At 36.9% G+C, this 22,227-nt stretch overlaps 1 protein-coding gene across 1 annotated transcript in view; it reads left to right on the forward strand.

The window, feature by feature from the left end:
- The window catches only part of Chm (CHM Rab escort protein), a 157,992-nt gene that overhangs the window by 13,480 nt on the left and 122,285 nt on the right, over positions 1 to 22,227 (forward strand). Inside the window, exon 2 of the mRNA XM_048417802.3 lies at positions 18,124 to 18,190. Within this exon, the coding sequence (XP_048273759.2) occupies positions 18,124 to 18,190 (67 nt within the window). The remainder of the gene's footprint in view (positions 1 to 18,123; positions 18,191 to 22,227) is intronic.

Consider the following 22,227-nt stretch of genomic DNA (forward strand, 5'->3'; position numbering starts at 1 on the left):
TGAGGCAAGTCAGGAACTGATGTAGAGGCCATCAAACAGTGCTGCTTACTGGCTTACTCCTCCTGCCTTGTTCAGCCTGAATTCTTAAACAACACTTGGCCAGCTGCCTAAGAATTCCCCATAGTATGCTGGGTAGGCCTTTCCACATCAGTCATTTGTAAAGAGAATGCCCCGCAGACTTGCCTATAGGGCACTCTTATGGAAGCATTTTCTCATTTGAGTTCCTTCTACCCAGGTGAGTCTAGTTTGTGTAAAGTTGATAAAAATAAAGAACAACCAGGAGACAATCCTTCAAATGTTCCTGCTCTCTATTCACCTGCATTTCAGTTTCTCTTATTTTGATTTTTATGGCAGATTTGTGATGATTTTCTTAAATTCTCTGAGCTTATATTACCACATCTAGGTTAAAATTTCCATTGAACTTGTGAAATTGCTTTTGACATGTTTTTTGTCTGTTTGGAGTGTTATTTTGCTGTGATTTATTTTTCTTAATGTGCCTTAAGTAGAATTCACCCAAAGGTTTTTTATTTTTTTCTTTAGGTGAAATGACCTTTTTTTGTGTTTTTAATAGGGCGCATAGGCCGGTGTAGCTTTTGAATATTACTGTTCCAGATCTTTCTGTTTTCATTAAGTGAGCATATACTGGGATCTGAGATCTAGTGACTTTCCCTTGGCCAGTTTTTCTCTCCAGTTCATTGTCCCATATGTTTATCAGTTTTGATGAATTTGGAAGATGTTCACACTAGTCACTTCTTTCTTTTAATCTAGTGTCTTTTATTCATTGGGAAATTCCTACATGCAGGTGTATTTTATCATATTCCCTATGTCCCACTACAATTCCTCTCTGGTTACCCTCACCCCCCCCCCCCACATATGGTGTATTTTTATCATACTTCCTACGTCTGTCTACAATTCCTCTCTGGTTACCCTCACTCCCCCCCCACACACACAGAGTGTACTTTATCATTCTCCCCACATCCCTCTACAATTTCTCTCCGGTTACCCTCACCCCCCCACACACACACGAGAGAGAGAGAGAGAGAGAGAGAGAGAGAGAGAGAGAGAGAGAGAGAGAGAATTTAATGCTATGTCCATTTATTAAAATGAAAGCTGGTACACCCCTAAAATCTGAATTCCCCAGGCACTGTTTCTTGGCCAGATTTTCAATGCTCAGGCTTAAGTTTTCTTCTGTGGGGTGGGCTTTAAAGTAAATCAGATAGTGACTGGCTATCACCAATAACATTCATACCACTGTTGACACCTGTTGCAAACCTTGCCATACCAGTCATTATTGTAGCTCACAGAGTTCATAGGTTTGTAAGAGTGTTGACATCTTTTCTCTCCCAGCAGACTGCATAGCACCTTCTGGTACTATGAAAAATAGCCATCACGGAACAGTATCAGTGTCATTTCTCTGAGTCCTGTATGAAAAATGTGTTGTATCTTTAGCAATAAGGTCTTAACTCCAAATTCTGTTAGCAACTCAAGAGCAGTGACAGTAGCCTGCATTGCTTTGAGGGGTGGTCTCTAGGATTCTCCCCTGACCAACAACTAGAAGGAGGTATTCTATGCCTAGTATTGGACTCTTGATTTGACAACTTATGGCTTCTGGGAGTAACATTTTCCACATGGCTTTTCAAACTTCTTAGTGTTTGTTTTACCTTCCCCTACCCCCTCTCATCTCACTCCCCACTTATACCTTGCCCCCTAGCATACAATGCAGAAGAATTTGGTTTGCCAGTTTCTCAGAATTCTAACCCCTTCCTGTACACCCATTTCTTTTGACTCATCCACATTAAGACCTAGTATCTTCTGCTTTTTCCCACATTCTCAGAATATTCTGCCAACCTTCCAGCCGGTAATAGGATAATTTGGGGGTGGTCTAGCGCTCAAGGTAATGATACATTTGCCTTACCCCCATTTTCGTCTGTCTGTTGGCTGTTTGAAGTGACCCATTCATATTTTGAGATTTATGATAGTGTATAGCCAGGTTTTGTTGTAGATATTGTTCCCTAGGAATTGATAGTTTGAGGGTCTTCAGGGAGATTCATCGGTGTTGTGGGAGTAACTTCCGCTGCCTCAACCAATAATCACTGAAGCAGGAGCCCACAGTGCAGCGGGGAGCGACTTCCGCTCCGTCAGCCAATAGCTGCTGAAATACCAGCCCACTGGGGCGTGGTATATTTCTCTCTTAAAAAGAGAAACAGTTCCGGATAAGGCCCTCTTGGTTCCGCCTCTTGGTTCCGGTGCTCGGTCTCAGCTGCTGCTCCCGGCTCCTGCTCCAGCGACTAGGCTCCCTTCCTGACGGTTTATGGTGTATGTAAGTTTTACCCCCCGCCAAATAAATAACCCCTTAAAACATAACTGGTGTGGGATTGATTCGTTAATACATCAACTCTCCTACACCTGTGTGTCTCCAAGAATCTAATTTTTATTTTTCATTTCAAATCATTTGTTTAAGAATATTGACCGATTTACCATTACCAATCATGTTTTTTTTAAGACTGAAATTAACTTTTGCATCATTTATATACTAAGCCTTTCATTTTATCTAATAAGAATACTTAACGGGTAAGGAAGCTTGATTGCAGAGAAGAAATGGCAGTAACTTACCCAATGTCAAAGCTATTAAATATAAACCCGAAAAGAACAAGATAGTTCTGATGCTTGGTTCAGCACCCTGAGTCCTGGAAATGCTCTCCTAGGACCTTACATTATATGAAACTTGCATTGCTATTTTAATAGGTGGCAGATTTTTCCAAAAATTCTAGAAAAATTTATACATATAAATGCAAAATTTTACAAAGAAGATACACACTAGATTTTAAACATCATTTCAAGGAATGTTGAACAGTATTGTGTAAGGAATTAATGTGAGTTGTATTTTCTCTGTTTTTGTGATTCTCTAGGTTGTTTCCCTGGCACTCTACTGTTTTAATTTAAAGTATCCACTAAAATAGTCTGAATGTGAAACTTAAATTAGGACTAAACAAAATGACTTGAGCCTTGGTTGAAATTGAGTTTCTGCTTAATTTCATGCCATCTCTTTTGAGTGTCTATAGCCTCTGTAGTATGCAGTCTTACCTTTGCATTGCCTATAGTCACTGTTGTACCTAATGTTGCTTCTGTTTTGTTTATGACTGTGCAGGTGTCTACATAGTGGTGTTTAAGTGGTAAAGTAAAAGCCATGGCTCACTAAAAGCTTGTTGTAGTCACAAGTTTCTTCTTGCCAGTCATTCTGTTTCTTTTCTTAAAAAAAAAAGAACTTGTTCTTCATAAAAGCAGTCACAGTAAATTTTCTAGTTCAATGTAATTTTCTTTCCATTCTGGTCTTCACTAGTTATAAATAACACATGAAATGACTTTCAAGGTAGAAAGCAGGAATCCATTTTGAAATGTTCCATAAAATAAAGAGTGATTTATGGTTTCATATGATTTGGGCTGAAAGCACTCGGGCTTTGCCGAGTCATCAAAGTCCTGTCAGGGGAATCTTATTTATTGTTTGATTCACCAGGAGTGGTGTAAGTCCTTTATTTATGTTTATCTTATATAAGTGTAGTGTTAGGAAAAATCAGTCACATACAAAATACACCTTAAAGAATATATCATGAAGAACTAACTTAAATATTATAGTTGTAAATGATGAAGTTCAGCATCGATGATATGGATTACAGGAAATTTTTTAACAGCAAACAATTAATTTTCTATTTCTTTTAAGATATTTAAGATAATATTCTTTTAAATATTCATTTCATCATTTTGTGGCCCTGACATTAGTATTATGTCTTCATCTGATTATTAAACATCTTTATCTTAGCAGGTCTTAAAAATTGCAGAAAGATAAGACTGTTCATGATAGTGTGTGATCATATTACAATCCACAAGCTCCTTCTATATATTTTTAGCTGACAACTTTGTAGTGGAATGTCAACTGAGAATGTCTGATAGCCAATACTCCAAATTCTCCATTACAACTGTTAAGTCATTTTCTTACCTTATATTTGTCTGTGTTTAGTAATGTCTTTTCAGTCAAATTTTTCTTATATGAGAATTATGCATATTTCCTATAACTGAATGGCATGGCAGGTTCTTTGGGACATCCTTACTAATCATATTTAATGCTAAATATTTAAATTATATCAGATGGTTCAGAGGCTTCTGTAGAATACATAAAATGATTTACTTTTTTGAATAAAATTGACTTACACAATAACTAAAAACCAATCTACAAGTGCCATATATTATATATTTTTAAATTTTTAAAATTTCATATATGTACTATATTTGTCTAATTCTGTTTTCTTTCATTCTCTCTAAAACTCATGACCTCTTTTACTTTAATTATTCTTGTTACATATGGTGTGTGTGTGTGTGTGTGTGTGTGTGCGCGCGCGTGCGTGCGTATAAGCAAATTAAGATAAAAATGCAACTTGCTGAATCCATTTAGTGTTGCTCTAATGTATATATTTTTAGGGCTGACCTTTTGGTATTATATAATCTGTCAGGGACTCATCCCTATGGAAGACTGATTTTTCTCCTTCTCAGTGGTCATTCACTAGCTGTAGCTCTTATCTAGGAGTGGCCCTTGAGAGATTCCTCAAATCCACTTCAGGATGTCAACTTGTCAACTAGTGTTTCATTGTACAAGTATTCTGCAAGGGACCATATTGTTGAAATTTTGGGGGTACAATTTCCATATCCTATATAGTTTCCTTACAGCACACATCTTACCCCAGCCCCATTCCTTTGGCTCTAAGAATTGTCCTGACCACTCTTCAGTATTTCCTGAGTTTTAGATGTAAGTGATATGTTGCAGAAGCATCAGTTTGTTCTCTGTATATTGGGCAGTTGTGAGTTTTTGTAATTGTCTCTATCTGCTGCTAAAAGAATCTTCTTTGTGTGGGATGGGTGGATGAGAGTTACACTTATCTGTGTGTATAAAGACAAAAATTTTGAATGTGATTGGAAAGTATATTGGCTTAGGAAGTGACAGTAGTAGGTTCTCCTCTAAGTTTCATGGCTTCCCTAGCCATAGGTAGTTGGCTACGTTTACAGTACTGGGTATCAAGTCCCTCCTGTTCAGTATGACTTAAATTTAATTATACAGCCATTGGTTATACACAAAATAGAAGTACCAATATTGTATCTTTAGGGATAACTTGCTATGCTGATCTTTGTTGTGGTTCATAAGTATCACAGCTGGCAGAGAATACTGATTGGTTTTCATCTTTGGCAGGTTGCATAGTACCTTACAGTACTATGAGAGATGATCCTTAGGGAGAAGGCTTTCAAGTCAAATCTAGGTTGATTCTTCCAAGTCCTGTGACCAAAGTGTGTACTGTCTACAGTAGTAGGGACCTTTAGGAGGCAACCAGTGTTAATGGCAATTACATATATTGTTTTTTGAGGGGTCTCTTATATGCCTCTGACTTACAGCTTGAAAGGAGGTTTATTGTGTTTGGTATTGTTCTGCTTTCCCCTTCCCCTCCCAGCTAAAGTCTACCCGTCTTTCTCCATTTCCCACTCTGTAGTACTTGTGTGCTACTCTTTCCCTCTCTAGAGCTCCTTCTCTTCCCTATCCCCACGTCCCCTTTTATTTTCACGGTTTCAGCAGTTACTCCGAGCTATATATACACACATTAAGATTCAGAACTAGGAACCATGAATAAGAGAACATGTCCTCATATGTCTTTCTGGGTGCAGGTTATTTTACTCGGTATAGCTTTTCTTAAATTATTCATTTATCTGCAAATTTCGTGATTTTATTTTTCTTTGCACCATTGTGTGTTTGTACGGCATTTTCACTATTCACTCATCAGTTTGAAGACATTTCAGTTGCTCACATTTCTACATAGAGAGATTCATGATGTAAATTCCTTTTTAGATAAAAAGCTTCCTTTAATGTATATGAATATACTGAAGGCCCAGAAAAGTATGAGTATCACTACCTTTTTGGAAAATATTTACCTGAAATAGTTTCAGATGTATATCATTAATTCAGGTGTTATGAATTTTCTTTATCATTGCAGGGACAAGGTTTGTACTTATGTAAGTGGAAAAAGACACAGAAGACACATGAGAATTAGTCCCTAAAGTTCTAGGAAGTAGCCTGATAAAAATATATATTTTTAACTACTCATACTGTGTACTAGTTAGTGCTTTTTAGAGGAATAGAATTGTTGGAATAAGATTTGTTAGAATGATTTGCAGGTAGATAGTTTAACCATGGCTGTCTCACAACTGATGATGGGAAGGCCAAAAATTCAGTAGTTGTTCAGTTTGTGAGACTGGATGTCTCAGTAGTCCCAGTATGGTGCTGGAGTCCTGCAGGGCTTCTGGAGAGAAACCAGTCTCAGTCCATCTACTGAGAATTCTGTAACAGTAGGTCTAATACCACTGAAGGAATGCCTCAGCACAGTATGGATGAACTTGCGAGCCAGAGTGAGGGCAAGCAGACAAAAAGCAAAAGCTTCCTTGTTCTGTGCCATTTTATGTGGGCTGCCACCAAAAGGTGTGCTCTAGATTGAGGGTAGTCTTCCCATCTCAAGTGAACCAGCCGGGGTTGCGGGGGGGGGGGGGGCAGGGGGATACCTCCCAGGCATGACCTGCTGCTCAGTTTTATTTGATTCTATATGTATGTTGTCAAGTTGGCAATTGAGATTGCCAGTCACTCATGGCAAAGATCATGTTATACAACTTTTCACATCTTTCCTCCTCTCTTCCTTTCTGTTCCCTTAAATTCAAATATGTCAAGCAGAAGTGTTAACTTCCAAACCATTTAATGCAAGTTCTAAATCTATATAGACAAAACTAAGAATCCCTTGTCTTGTTTGAGTACTTTTGTCTTATTGATTAGTTATTGTTTATTTGTTTAGTTAGTTTGTTTGGGTTTTCTTTTTTCTATTTAGAGAGAGAAAAAACACCAAGGTGGGTGGATCGGAAGATGGGGAAAAATCTTGGAGGAGGTTTGGAAAGGGTATGATTATCATCATAATATTTTTATGAAAATTTTTAAATAAAAATAAATTAATGAATACCACGCCCATTTACCATTGATTTATCTTTAAAGAGGAAACAACTCAAAACATCTTTAAAATTCATTTTCCAAGCAGTCTGTGTAGTAGAAGACTGCTTGTTTGTTCCCGGCTGCTCAGCCCGGAAATAATCACACATGAAACTGTATTAATTAAATCACTTCTTGGCCCATTAGCTTTAGCTTTTTATTGACTAGCTATTACATCTTAAATTAACCCATCTCTATTATTTTATACTTTACCACGAGGGTCATGGTTTACCAGCAAGGTTCTGGCACGTCTGTCTCCGGCAGAGCTACATGATGTCTCGCTACTCTGCCTTCTTTCTTCTATCATTCAGTTTAGTTTCCTTACCTAGCTCTATTCTGCCCTATCACAGGGCAATACAACTTCTTTATTCATTAACCAATAAAAGCAACACATATACAGAAAAACTTCCCACACCATTTCCCTTTTTATGTTTAAATAAAAAGGAAAGTTTTAACATTAACATAATGAAATTACATATAACAAAACAGGTACCAAGCAAGAATTACAGTTACAATATTTATATCTACTTTATCCTTTATCATAACAAAGGAAAACTGTAATTATAACTATCTATTTTCAACTCTATCAAAGACCCCAGAAGAATATAATATTACCTAAGTTAACAGGAAGTTCATCGTAGACAACTTCCAGAACTCCAGAATTGACAGAGATATCTCGCTGCCTGGACAGTCATCCAAAGTTCTTCTGTATCGTTGGAGCATCCATCTTCAGCCCACAGGCCCGTAGTGTTCAGCAGACTTTTCCATGAAGCAGGAAATTTCAAAGATAATTCCACTTATATTTGCAGTTTATTAGTCACTTTTTTCTATGTCCTGCAGAATGTCTGTCAGATTCTTTCATGAAGCAGAAACCCGGAAGGACTTTAGGCAAGTTCAGCAGTCATTTCTCTGTGGGTCCTGCATGTACAGCATAACATCACGCAGTCCAGGCAAGAGCAGTATCTTGCCTAAATGCCTAACAAACTCTATAATATGCCTTTTCAATACTCATCTTCCTCTTGAAGTAATTGGTGCTGCCAGGAGATGTGTCTCATTGTCATGAAAAGTCCTAAGTTATTAAAACGGTTCTATTTATTTATTAAAAATTTCTACCTCCTCCCCACCTCCCTTTTCCCTCCCCCTTCCCATCCCCCCTCATCTCCTCCTCCCTCTATAGTCCTAAGAGCAGTCCGGATTCCCTGCCCCGTAGGAAGTCTAAGGTCCTCCTGCCTCCATCCAGGTCTATAAAGGTGAGCATCCAAACAAACCAGGTTCCCACAAAGCCAGTCCATGCAGTAGAATAAAAATCCAGTGCCATTGTCCTTGGCTTCTCAGTCAGCCTTCATTGACAGCCACATTCAAGGTGTCCATTTTGATCACATGCTCCAACACTCCCAGTCCAGCTGGCCTTGCTGAGCTCCCATTAGATCAGTCCCACTGTCTCAGTGGGTGGACGCATCCCTCGTGATCCTGACTTCCTTCATGTTCTCCCTCCTTCTGTTCCTCATTTGGACCTTGGGAGCTAAGTCCAGTGCTCCAATGTGGGTCTCTGTCTCTATCTCCATCCATCGCCAGATGAAGGTTCTATGGTGATATGCAAGATATTCATCAGTGTGGCTATGGGACAAGGCCAGTTCAGGCACCCTCTCTTCTGTTGCCCAAGGAACAATCTGGGGACCTCTCCTTGGACCTGGGAACCCCTCTAGAGTCAAGTCTCTTGCCAACCCTAAAATGGCTCCCTTAATTAAGATATTTACTTCCCTGCTCCCAAATCCACCCTTCCTCCATCCCACCCATCCCATTCCCCCAAGCTTTCCCCAATCCTCCCCTTCTCCCTTCTCTCTACCCATCTCCCCTTACATCCACTCCCACCCCCCCACCCCCGTGCATCCAGGTTTTACCTGAAAAGCTTGTCTACTTCCAATATGCAGGAGGATAACTATATGATTTTCTTTAGGTTCACTTTCTTATTTAGCTTCTCTAGAGTCACGAATTATAGGTTCGAGGTCCTTAAATTATGGCTAGAATCCACTTGTGAGTGAGTACATACCATATTCCTCTTTTTGGGTCTGGGATACCTCACTCAGTAAAGCGTTTTCTATTTCCATCCATTTGCATGCAAAATTCAAGATGTCATTGTTTTTTACCGCTGAGTAAAACTCTAATGTGTATATGTTCCACACCCTTTTTAACCATTCTTCTATTGAGGGGCACCTAGGCTGTTTCCATGTTCTGGCTATTACAAATAGTGCAGGTATGAACATAGTTGAACAAATGCTTTTGTAGTATGATAGGGCATCTCCTGGGTATATTGCCAAGAGTGGAATTGCTGGGTCCTGAGGGAGGTTGACTCCCAGTTTCCTGAGAAACCGCCACACTGATTTCCACAGTGGCTGCACAAGTTTGCATTCCCACCAACAATGGATGAGTGTTCCCCTCACTCCACATCCTCTCCAGCAAAGGCTATCATTGGTGTTTTTGAGTTTAGCTATTCTGACAGGTGTAAGATAGTATTTCAAAGTTGTTTCGATTTGCATTTCCCTGATCGCTAAGGAGGTTGAGCATGATCTTAAGTGTCTTTTGGCCATTTGAATTTCTTCTGTTGAGAATTTTCTGTTCATTTCATTAAAAAAACCCCATTTTTAATTGGGTTAATTATAGAGTTTTAGTGTCTAGTTTCTTTAGTTCTTTGTATATTTTGGAGATCAGACCTTTGTCTGATGAGGGGTTGGTGAATATCTTCTCCCAGTCAGTAGGTTGCCTTTTTGTCTTACTGACGGTGTCCTTTGCTTTACAGAAGCTTCTCAGTTTCAGGAGGTCCCATTTATTCATTGTTGCTCTTACTGTCTGTGCTACTTGGGTTCTACCTAGGTAGTGCTCTCCTGTGCCCATGTCTTGTAGACTACTTCCCACTTTCTCTTCTATCAGATTCAATGTGGTCAGATTAATGTTGAGGTCTTTAATCTATTTGGACTTGAGTTTTGTGCATGGTGATAGATATGGCTCTATTTTCATTCTTCTACAGGTTGACGTCCAGTTATGCCAGCACTAATTGTTAAAGATGCTTTCTTTCTTCCATTTTATAGTTTTAGCTCCTTTGTCGAAAATCAGGTGTTCATAGGTTTGTGGATTAAGATCTGGGTCTTTGATTCGATTTCATTCGTCAACATCTCTGTTTTTGTGCCAATACCAAGCCGTTTTCATTACTGTAGCTCTGTAATAGAGTTTGAAGTCAGGGATGGTAATGTGTCTGGAAGTACTTTTATTGTATAGGATTGTTTTGGCTATCCTGGGTTTTTTTTGTTTTGCCATATAAACTTGATTATTGTTCTCTCAAGGTCTTTGAAGAATTTCTCTGGGATTTTGATGGGGGATTTCATTGAATCTATAGACTGCTTTTGGTAAAATTGCCATTTTTACTATGTTGATCCTCCCAATCCAAGAGCATGGGAGATTTTTCCCTTTTCTGGTATCCTCTTCAATTTCTTTCTTCAAAACCTTAAAGTTCTTGTCAAATAGATCTTTCACTTTGTTGGTTAGAGTTACCCCAAGATACTTTATGCTATTTGTGGCTATCGTGAAAGGTGATGTTTCTCTGATTTCCCTCTCTGCTTCTTTGTTCTTTGTGTATAGGAGGGCAACTGATTTTTTGGAGTTGATCTTGTACCCTGCCACATTACTAAAGGTGTTGATCAGCTGTAGGAGTTCTTTGGTAGAGTTTTTGAGGTCGCTTATGTACACTATCATGTCATCTGCAAATAATGAAAGTTTGACTTCCTTTCCAATTCGAATCCCCTTGATCTCTTTATGCTGTCTTATTGCTATTGCTAGAACTTCAAGCACTATATTGAAGAGGTATGGAAAGAGTGGACAGCCTTGTCTTGTTCCAGAATTTAGTGGGATGGCTTTGAGTTTCTCTCCATTTAATTTAATGTTAGCTGTCGGCTTGCTGTATATTGCCTTTATTATATTTAGGAATGACCCTCTTATCTCTGATCTCTCCAAGACCTTTATCATAAAGGGGTGTTGAATTTTGTCAAATGCTTTTTCAGCAACTAATGAAATGATCATAGGGTTTTTTTTCTTCAGTTTATTTATATGATGGATTACGTTGATAGATTTTCTATGTTGAATCAGCCCTGCCTCCCTGGGATGAAGCCTTCTTGATCATAATGTATAATTTTTTGGATGTGTTCTTGGATTCTGTTTGCGAGTATTTTATTGAGAATTTTTGCATCAATGTTCATGAGTGAGATTGGTCTGTAATTTTGAAGATCTCTGAAAGATTTGAAGAATACCTATCTAACTGTAATAAATCTTTATATGTCTAGAAATTCTAACTAATATGACTACAAATTTGACTATTATAGATGATTCTCTATTAACATGTATTTAGTTATACATTACATTTTTAAATGAGCTTCACCAACACAATACCTTAATCAAGAGAAGAAATTGACCAAAATTTGTATCAATAGACCAAGATCCATACCAATGCAAAGTATTTATATCTATAGCATACCCCCCTTTAAATGTAAACAAACATTTATAAACAATCATTTAGGGAATATCGGTGTAGTTCTCTCCAAACTGCTTCTTGCTTTTTGTTGAGAGAAGTAATTTTTTGGGGGTGTTTCATGGAGATCTTTTAGGGCATCTTGGTGTCCATCAGACTACATTAGTCTGGAAAATTTCCACAGGTTCTCATCCTCTGTGGAAACAAAAGAAGAACCTTTTTTCAAAGCAACAAATCTTTAGACACAAATTCTGAAGTCATGATACCTTTAAAATATCTATACTGATTTAGCTTAGCAGCCCATACAATGAAATGTATCTCTGTACTTAGCTCCTTCACAGTCAATAAAAATTAACGAAAACAGATAAATATACATAATCCGCTCTTTATATTCCATCTTTACGTGACTTATTTGTCTTACTCTATTACTTTTTCTAGAAGTTTAATATTTATAATCTATGACTGTACTCTTTTATATTACATTTACTGTCTCTTTACTCTTTTTCTTCTCTCTCCCAAGCCTGTATACATCTTTTAAACACACTCTGTCTCATTTAGAGGTTTTTTATGTCTGAATCTGTTTTATTGTGTATCTGAAATCCTTTTCTATCCGGGAGCAATTCTAGATGGTGTTACTAGGCTAAGGCTGCTTTGCCTTTTGACTCCAGCCACTCCACATGGCAGAGGTCTGTTTACTGCCTCTATGAGCCTTGCACACTACTCCAGTTCAGGTTTACAGTGTGTCTATGTTGTACCTTTAAGCAGTTTTTAATGCACTGCTCACAAGCCCCATTTAAATTCTTGACCTCCTGAAAAACGTTTATGTTGTCAGCATGAACCAGGAAGCTGCCATTTTGAAACGATGCCTTTTTTTTTTTTTTTTTTTGGCTACCGCTGAATCAGGAAAATGTCTCTTAAAGAAGCCACAACATTAAGCCATGCTTAACTCTGTTTTTCATGTCTAGAATTCCTTTCCAAGCTTTCTCAGATTGTATGTGGACTTAGCTAGCATATGTTGGAGTTCCAGTTTGTTGTAGGAGGCCACTTGTTCGTTCCTAGATGCCCAGACCAGAAATAATCACTTCAGAAACTATATTATTTGCAATACTCTTTGGCCAATAGCTCGAGCGTATTGCTAGCTAACCCTTACGTCTAGAATTAACTGATTTCCATTATTTTATATTTTACCATGAGGCTTGTGACCTACTGGCAAGGTTCCAGTGGCTTGTGTCTTTCTTGCTTGGCTGCCCCATGGTGTCTCCCTACTCTGCTTCCTTTCTCCCAGCATTCAGTTTAGTTTTCCCGCCCAGATCTACTCTGCCCTATCACAGGCCAAAACAGCTTCTTTATTCATTAACCAATAAAAGCAACACATAAAGAAGGACTTCTCACACCACGTCTGCATCCTGACACTATAGTGCCAGTACACACTGTCTTCACATCTGAAAGGGACCTGTCTTTTGTTAACATTTGGAAGAATGGAGTGAAGAAGGATCAACAGAATGTTTTTGTCCTTTCTGTTTGAACTTTCCTGTGAGTTTGAAACAACCATGAAAAGAATGTTGAAAACATCTTTGTTCTTTTTAAAAAAATTTAAATAGAATATTCTCTTTAGATGAATGTATGGCTCAGTGATAGAACACTTGCCTGGCATGGAAAAGGGCCTTTTTTATATCCAGTCAGTAAAAGAAAAAAAAATGGGTTCTCCTAATCTTTGAATATTTTTAAGTATTACAGTGACAAAAAGTTTACATTTTGAGATAATTTAATGTGTCTGAGGATAGAACTACTTACATTTATTTATAGTCTCTGTTCAAAAGTTTATTTTTATCTTACTGACATGTAAACATTCTCTTGGGAAACAAACCATTCTGGGTCATAAACACCACTCAGCAGCTCCAGGCGTAGCTGACATTCTTTAAATGGGTGAAACTCCTTCACATAGACGAAAGTTCACTTCTCATTCTTGAATCTTGGGTATAGGGCTTTGTAAGCAGTATCATGGCCCTGAAGGCTGAAAAGTCCACATCTGTAATCTCAATCAGCACCTTAACGACATCAGTGTGCCAGACTGCCTGCTGTCTAGATAGTTAAACTACTTTTCCAAGAATGTTTGTGTGTGTTTCTTTAACTCTAAGGTCTTATAGTAAGCTAACAAAGTGATACTGGTAGGTGCTGAATCCTGCACAGAATACAATAGACTTTTTTGAAAAACTGTGTGAAATGGTTTTTTTCTTCTGGCATATAACAATAGTACCTGGCTTCTTATAAGAGCTATAGTCACTGTCTGAATCTTCATTTTGGAATAAGCCTAATGAACAAAAAAGTAGACCCAACTATTCCATATACTTCCAATGCTGATGAAGTGTTCATCACCTTTGCCATGGTATCAGGTCCTGTTCAGCTGCAAAGGCAATGTGTTCTGGAATTATATTCTCAGGCTGCAGACTGCTTCAAAATGAACCCTAAAAATGCTTTTGAAGATAAATCAGTGGTAAGCAAGTGATATAGCTATTATAAACCCTCAGAGAACTTATCTTAACTCAAGCAGTAGAGGAAGAGAACATTTTCCACATAGCAGGATTGCTGTATAAGGTGTGTCATCTCATTTTGTTCCCGTTCTTCTACAGGCCCTGTAAGGTACATTATTGGGCTGTTTAAACAGTGAGCACACTGCACGTGTCTATTTGTACTTGTTTAAACAGTGAGCACACTGCACATGTCTATTTGTGCTCACACATTTCTTGGAGCTTCCAGTAGAACATTGTGTGATTTGTCCTTGGTCGAACATTAGATGTTAGCCAGGTCTTTGAGGATATACAGCAAACCTAAACTTACTCCTTAAAGGGTAAAGGAGAGGAGAGCAACAAAGGTGGCTCCTGAGTAGTTGGGGTGGCCTCTTTCACTTAGCATAATGTTTTTGAGAGTCATCTCATTTGTAGCATAGGTCTGCTTCTAAGGCGTCTGACTTTTTTCCCTAGGGAGATCTTACAAATTATTAAAAATTATATGTGTTCTAGATAAAAACTCACAAGGATGTGTGAATTTCTATAATGATTCAGTATCATTTTTCTAAGTGTTACAAGAGATTTTATTACAAAATTAAAGTTTTTAAGTGGTATTATGGTTGAACACAGACATATACACATAGTTCAATGTTCTAAAAAACAAAAGAGAGAGAGAATACCAAAAGGGCTGGTGAGGTAGCTGCACGGGTAAGGATGCCATTAAGCCTGGCAACCTGAGTTTGATTTCCAGGATCCCCAAAGTTGGAAGGAGAGAACTGACTCCTGCAAGTTGTCCTCTGGCCTCCACATATGCATCATGACACGTTTTCCCCCACTCCCTATTTTAAAACAAGTAGGCATTTTATTAAGTAATTGAGAACAAAGGTTTAATTTGTTACTTTTCCTGTATAAGTTTTTTTTTTAAACTTAAAACCCCTGTTTAATGAAAATTTATTCTCTGCTGTGACTAGGGGCGTCTTATTTATTTATTTGCTTATTTGTTTATTTATTTACTTTTATTCATATGAACATTTTGCCTGTGTGTGTGCCTGTCTTCCACCTGTATGCCCTGTGCCTGAAAAGATCAGAAGAGAGCATCAGATCCCTTGGAACTGGAATTAGGTGGTGGTGAGCTGCCATGTGTGTGCCAGGAACTGAACCTGAGTCCTCTGCAAGAGCAAGTGCCCTTAACCACTAAGCTATCTCTCCAGCCCTGGAGTCTTTTTAAAAACTGATTCTCACAGAAACACTGAAATCCTTTTCAAATTCCCTGTTCCCTCAAAGAATGTCATTTAGACTTCCTTAACTGGCTCCAACTACTCATTTTTCAAAAACTTGTTGTATTGTAGTAAAAATATTTAAAATAATAACTACCCTCTTAACTTTTTTCTTTGCTGTGCCCTTTCCTCAGAAACTATTTATTGACTGGGTGGGACAAAAGAATTTAACCTTAGCCACAAAGACATTACTAACTATATTCCTGCTTGTTATTTTAATAATTCTAAGCATGAAGATAATGGACCTTAGGCATTTACCATTGGAACAGCTTGCATATTGATTTCACAAACTTGTGGTGTTATCTGGATGGAAGTATTATAGAATCTTGCAAATAATAGTTATTTGGGTTTTATGTAGTTTGGATTCAGATCATACTCCACATTGAAAACCATTTTTAGCTTTGCGTTGTCAGCAGAGAATTGACTTCTGACTGTTGATTTCAGGCATAGAAATTACCACATACATATTTTCCTACCCAACGAAATAGCTAATTTGGGTAAAATAGAGGAGAGTGATACTGTCTGCAATTGCTGTTGGCATTTGGTACAAAGACATATATGGTTGTGGTATTTAATGAAAGTTTGGCGCTTCTAAACTCTACTTCTCAGGAAAGCTAAGAAGTTTCTCTTCTAGGGTGTATCTTTGTGTTTAGGAACATTTATGAACATATATGTAGATGCATATACATACAAAATATCAACTACTTTAAAGACGGCCACTAATTCTAAAGAGTGCAATGAAGGGATATATGGAAGGCTTTGGAGGATGGAAAGGGAAGGGGGAATGATTAAATTTCTATTATCTGAAAAATAAATAATTAGGAAAGTATTCACAGCACAGGTAGTCTTCTAATAACTAAATTCTATGAAGTAGGTGATGAATATTGCCATCGGTAGACGGAAAAGGAGGCACAGAATGTTTGACTTTTCTAAACTCCAGTTCTCAATGATTAAGACGTACTCATTTTATTGAGTTACCTATATTGCTCTTAAATCCTATCCTCCAAATTATGTCAAGTTGGAGCTAATGAATTACTGCTGCTACAACATTCCTTTATATTTGGCTTCTTTCCTCACTTAGATGGCTTGGCCCATGATGATAACAATAAATAGATGCGATTATATGTGTTAACATGGTACAAAGCATAAAACTCTATGTACATGCTATTTTAATGCCATCATTTTATAGAAAACTTTTTAACATAATCCTATTTTTAATGTTTTTTTGCTTATCAAATTTTTAGAGTACATTGATTAGATTTCTTTAGCAAGGAAAGTTACTTAGGTATAGCAAAAAGTTCAGATCCTCCTGAGGTACATTAGAATAATAGTTTGAACTGAAGAACATAGTAGTGAAGCTATTTGAAACTCCCATTTCTCTCTTGTCTTTCTTTTACAGTTATATCCAAAGTTAAAACTTTATGATGGCCTGGGTCCAATAATTGATATTTGATGGTTACATTCTGTATATTTGGACACAACTTCTTCTTCTTTTTTTTTTTTAAACCAGACATTATACACCCACAAAGTGCTCAATACTGGAAAATAGTTCTTCATGAAGACTGGCTCTTATGTTTAATGTGGTTTTTTAGCTGAAGATTGACTATGTCAATTGCTTCTGTGTGTATTACTTTAGAACAACTTTTTAATTTTATTTTATTTGTGTGTGTGTGTGTGTGTGTGTGTGTGTGTGTGTGTGTGTGGTCAGAGGATAGCCTTGTGGAATTGATTTTCTTTTTCCACAGTGTGTGCTCTGGAGGTCAAACTCAGGTTGCCAGGCTTGGCAGCAGGCACATTTACCCACTGAGCCATCTCCCTAGCATCATATTACATTTTTATCCAGGAAAGTTAACCTTTCCCTTTTTTTGTAATCCTTGGTTCCTAGTGAGTACTTTAAATAAATGTTCATCAAAGAATACAAAGCAACCAGGATTTTTCATGGTGATGGTGGTGCTTGTTCTATAGGTTTGTACTAAACTTTCAAAATATGCTTCATCTGTATGACTGATAATATAGGACCCAATGGCCTCATGGAAGAGTCATGAACTTATAGCATAAGACATTTTAGTAATGTAGTAGAAAATCTGGTCTTTATTGTAACATAATTGAGCTTGGTAGTTAAAATTTTTATTCATACTGTTAGTAGTAATTTGTATTTCCTTTTTTGATAATAAGCTTTGCTGTGACATTTGATTTCAAAGCACTAATATTTTCTTTCCAAACTGCAATAGTGATCAATAAGCAGGATAATTAGCTTACATAATTTTTAACATAAAATAATGTATTCCATTCTCACTTAGAGGTTTTGTGGCTTTGGAATTAGATCTGAGCTGAAATTTTAACTCTGGAGCTTTTTATTAGCAGTAAATTTCCATGCTGGAGGAGCAGTTTCTTTGTTGTCTGCAGGTGCAGATTCTTATCTCTCAGTCCTTTGCGAGGATCAGATAAGCTGTGTGCTAACCTGCTTCCTAAGGAACAAAGACCCATTTTTTTAAAAAACAGTTGACTATTTATGATAATGTACATATGAAAAGCTGAGGACTTATTAAAATGTATATCTTCTACCTAAAACAACCCAGTATTAGTTTTGTATGTTTAGGAAACATCTATCATATAAGCTTTACAGTTTTGAAAATAATGAATTTTCTTTAGTGAAAATATTTTTAGTTAAAATATTTTATGCAGCAATAGTATGAATTGAAATTCTATAAAATACATATATACCTACATTCTAAATGATATAGGTGTGTGTTTTTATAGGTTTGCCTGAATCCATCATTGCGGCTGCATGTTCAAGGAGTGGCCAGAGGGTTCTGCATGTTGATTCGTAAGTTTTAACCCTGGTAGCATTTAACACACATATATGTCTATATATTTATGTATGTGCTTGTATATATGTTATCATGTGAAATTTCATAACATAGAAAAAGCACTGAAATTTTAATTTTTAACCAGTAATTTGTCAAACACATTAAATACTATATTTTTATTTTCTTTATATATTTTATTATATAAGATTTCTTATTATATTCTTTGAAATAAGGATAGTTGTCCTTAAAGAGTAAACAAAATGCATCTTTTTAAAAATGTTTTTTCTTAGTCATGAGCTTGATCTTAAGTAATTGTTTTACAGGCTTGAAAACCACTTGTGTGCTTTTTCTTGTATAAATATTTGTGTGTGTCTCTTGTCTGTAAGAATATGCCACATTTATTTGAGATTGTATTTTAGACTTCATGTTTTATTCTAAAATTTAGCTAGTAGATTTGAATTTATGGTTTTATTAAAAGATATCAAAAATGAAGCTTCAAATTATTAGGAAAAATGTCTAGAATAATTTTCTCTTAAATGCATTAATAAAAAAGTACAAGGAAAACTACTTGGTGGCTACCTTAAATCTCAGTTCCCATGTTTCTTGAAAGCAGATCTTGAGTGTGCCTGCCACCTATATGATTATTCATTTTCACTCAGAAGAGGAAGAATAAGTGGACTTTCTGTCTTCTTGTAGATAATAATTGTTCCAGAGTGCTATTAAACAAATTAGCACTAGGTCTGTAAGTAGTGTAGGGCCTTTTCCCCTTTGTTCATAGTGTAAAATGTAACGCTCATTAATTTATACTTAACACTTCATAAACTGAGTTATTTTTAGGTAATCACATGAAGTACTATGTTTCATCTTTGCATTTTCATATATGCATGTATGTCATTATATCATAATTCATTTACCACTTCCTTGCCCTGCCCCACTAGTGTTCGTCTTACTTCCCATCAGTGACCCTTTTCTGTGTTCATGTCACATGTCACATGTCAGAACTGTTTTCTTTATCTTCTCTGAGGCTCCTCGTTAGAGCATTTCCTTTCCTCTTAGGATTTCCTTTTTAGTTTTGTGACTTTCTGTCTCCTCTGTATCTCTCTCTCCACAACCATCTTTTTTCTAAGATTGTGTGCTGGTTGGTTTGTGTCAAATTGACACACACACGACAGTTATTGAGAAAGAAGGAACATCAGTTGAGAAACTGCCCTTATCAGATTGTCGTGTGTAGGCAAGTTTGCTAGGCACTTTCTTGATTAATAATTGAAGGGATAGTTCATGGTGGGTGGGGACACACCTGAGCAGGTGGTCCTGAGTTGTACAATAAGGAGGCTGAACAAGCCAGTAAGCAGCTTTCCTCCATCGTCTCTGCTTCAACTCCTGCTGCTGGGTTCCTACCCTGACTTCCATCGTCATGGCCAGTACACTGTAAGATTATGGAAAGTAAACTAAATCAAATTGCTTTGTCTATTTTGGATTGTTTCTGCTTTCATGTGAAATTTTGTATTTTTTAAATACATTCTTAAGAATGAAATTGAGACTTCCGTGTGAAATGTATTGAATTTTTGTTTCACTTTTAGTGATATAGCTAATTTTACAATATGAAATTTTGCCATTCCATGTGTGTGGGAGGTCTTTTCATCTTCCTCAATTTTTTTTCTTTTAAAAATGTATATTTGTCAAGGCAACAATAGGATATCAAAGATGAATCCTAGAGAGGGCTCAGTGTCAATGCTGTAGCAGAAGCCAGAGAGCACAGGCCAGAGCAGGGACATTGTAGTGAAGACTTAGACTTCACTATATACTGTGGGACTCACTGGGCCACACTACAGCTTCCATGCTGAGATTTTTTAAAAATTTGCTTTTTTGTTGTTGTCGTTGCTAGTTTTTTTTTTTTTACTTTTAAATCTTTTTTGTGGGAAGGTTGCATGAGCGGAGGGTGGAAGTGAGGGACCAGGGAGATGAGTAGGATCAGGATGCATAATGTGAAACCCGCAAAGACTCAATAAGAAGTGAAAAATGTGTATTTATTTTAATTCTTTGAGACAAGGTCTCATAGCAAAAGTTGACCTAGGATAATATTCTGATTCTCCTCACTCTACTTCCTGAGAGCTGGTATTAGCAGACATAAGCCATCTGGCGCTCAGTTTTAAATTTTAGTTTTCAGTGTTTACCATTGTGGTGATCCTTTTCCTCTGTTTAAAAGTCATATTCCTAAGGATTTTATTCTTTTGTGAAGCTATTGTGAGTGAGGTGTTTTCTGCTACAAGTCTGTTACTGTGATATAATAAAGGTGATGATGGCTTTCATATGTTGATTTTATATCCTATTTTACTATAAGTGTTCATTGGCTCTGAAAGTTTTTGCTGAAGTTTTTGGATCTTTTAAATATTAGGTCATATTGTATGAAGTAGGGATAATTTGACATTTTCCTATTTTGCATACATTTCATTTCATTGTCTTATTGAAATCTACACTGACAAGAGTAGAGAGGAGGTGCACCATTTTCTCCTTCCAGGTTTTAGAGTAAATGCCATGTTTCCACTTAGCATAATGTTGATTTTAGGTTTCTTTTATGTTGAGATATGTCCCCTGTAGTTATAGTTTTCTAAAGGCTTTCATCATGAAGGGATGTTTACGTTTGCCCAAGCTCTATTCTCAGTTCACTGATAGCTCTCCTGTGGTTTCTGGCCTTAAGTCTGTTTTATATGTGCATTTATTGATTTGTCTATGTTGATCCAATTTTGCATCCCTTGGATGAAACAGCTTGGTCATAGTATAATAGATTCTAATTTGTTGGTTTTAATTTTGCTTTACATGTATTTTATTGAGATTTCTAAACATCTTAGTTTATTAGTGGAATTGGGATGTAGTTTTCTTACTATCTTTATAGTACAAATTTGATACTATTCCTTCTTTCTTCTATTTCATTCAACTTTGTTGAGCATTAGTCCATGTTCCCTAAACCAGCAGAATGGATAAGATGAATATATGTATATTGAAAGGGGTTTTACTAGATTGGCTTGTGGGATATAGTCCGTGTAGTTCAGCAGTGGTTGCCTTGCTCTAAAGGTCCAGAATCTATTTGTTGTTTTGTCCATGAGTCTGGATGTCTCAGCAGTTTCCTTCTGGAACTGGATCCCTAGAGGATTCCTGGAGAGTTCACGAATTCCCCCTTTGGAATCCCAAAGAAAATTATTGGGTGTAAAATTAGTTGAGAAATGTCACATCAACAGAGTGAATCAAGCTGCCGGCTAGAGTGATGACAAATGGGCAAAAAGCAAAGTTTCCTTTTTCTATGTCTTGTTATTTGGGCCGACCTCAGAAGGTTCCACCCAGATTTAGGATGGGTTCCCTGTTTCAAATAATCTCCCACAGGAATACCCAGCACCTAGTGGTTTAGGTAATTCCAGATGCAGTCAAATTGACAATCAAGATTGTTCATACTCTTCCTTAAAGAACCCATCTAGTCTTGGCTTTTTCTTTATGGGGAGGCTGTATTCATGCTTCTTTCTCTTTCTTATTGCTTATTACAGGTTTCTTCAAGTCGTTGTGCTTTTGGCAGGTCATACGCATTGGACTTCATTTCTTCTTAATTTTCCAGTGTTTTTTTGGGGGGGAGAATATACATCTTCCAAGTGTTTACCAGTGATATGGATTTCTTTGGAATCTATCTCCCCATTTGTAAATCTTTTGTTTTAGTTTGGCTAGAGGTTTGTCAATGTTGTTTATCTTTTCAAAGAAATGCTTCATTAAATTATTTTTTTGTTCATTAATTTCTGCAATGATATTTTTAATTCAATTTTAAGATATATAAGTTCCTCCCTGATTTTTACTTTCAATAACCTTTTGTTAATTCAAGAGTATTTTGGCTTAGTCTGCATGTAATTGTGTAGCTTCTATGTTTTTTTTTTTTTTTTGGTGACATCTATTCTTACTCTGTTAACTAATGAGATACAAGAAATTCTTTCAATGCTGTTGTAATTCTTTAAGCTGTCTTTGTATCCTAGAATGTGTTCACTTTTAGACAAGGAACCATGGGACTCTGTAGGCA

This window comes from Myodes glareolus, chromosome X (genome assembly GCF_982192425.1).
Source record: "Myodes glareolus chromosome X, mMyoGla1.1, whole genome shotgun sequence".
Taxonomy (NCBI): Eukaryota; Metazoa; Chordata; class Mammalia; order Rodentia; family Cricetidae; genus Myodes; species Myodes glareolus.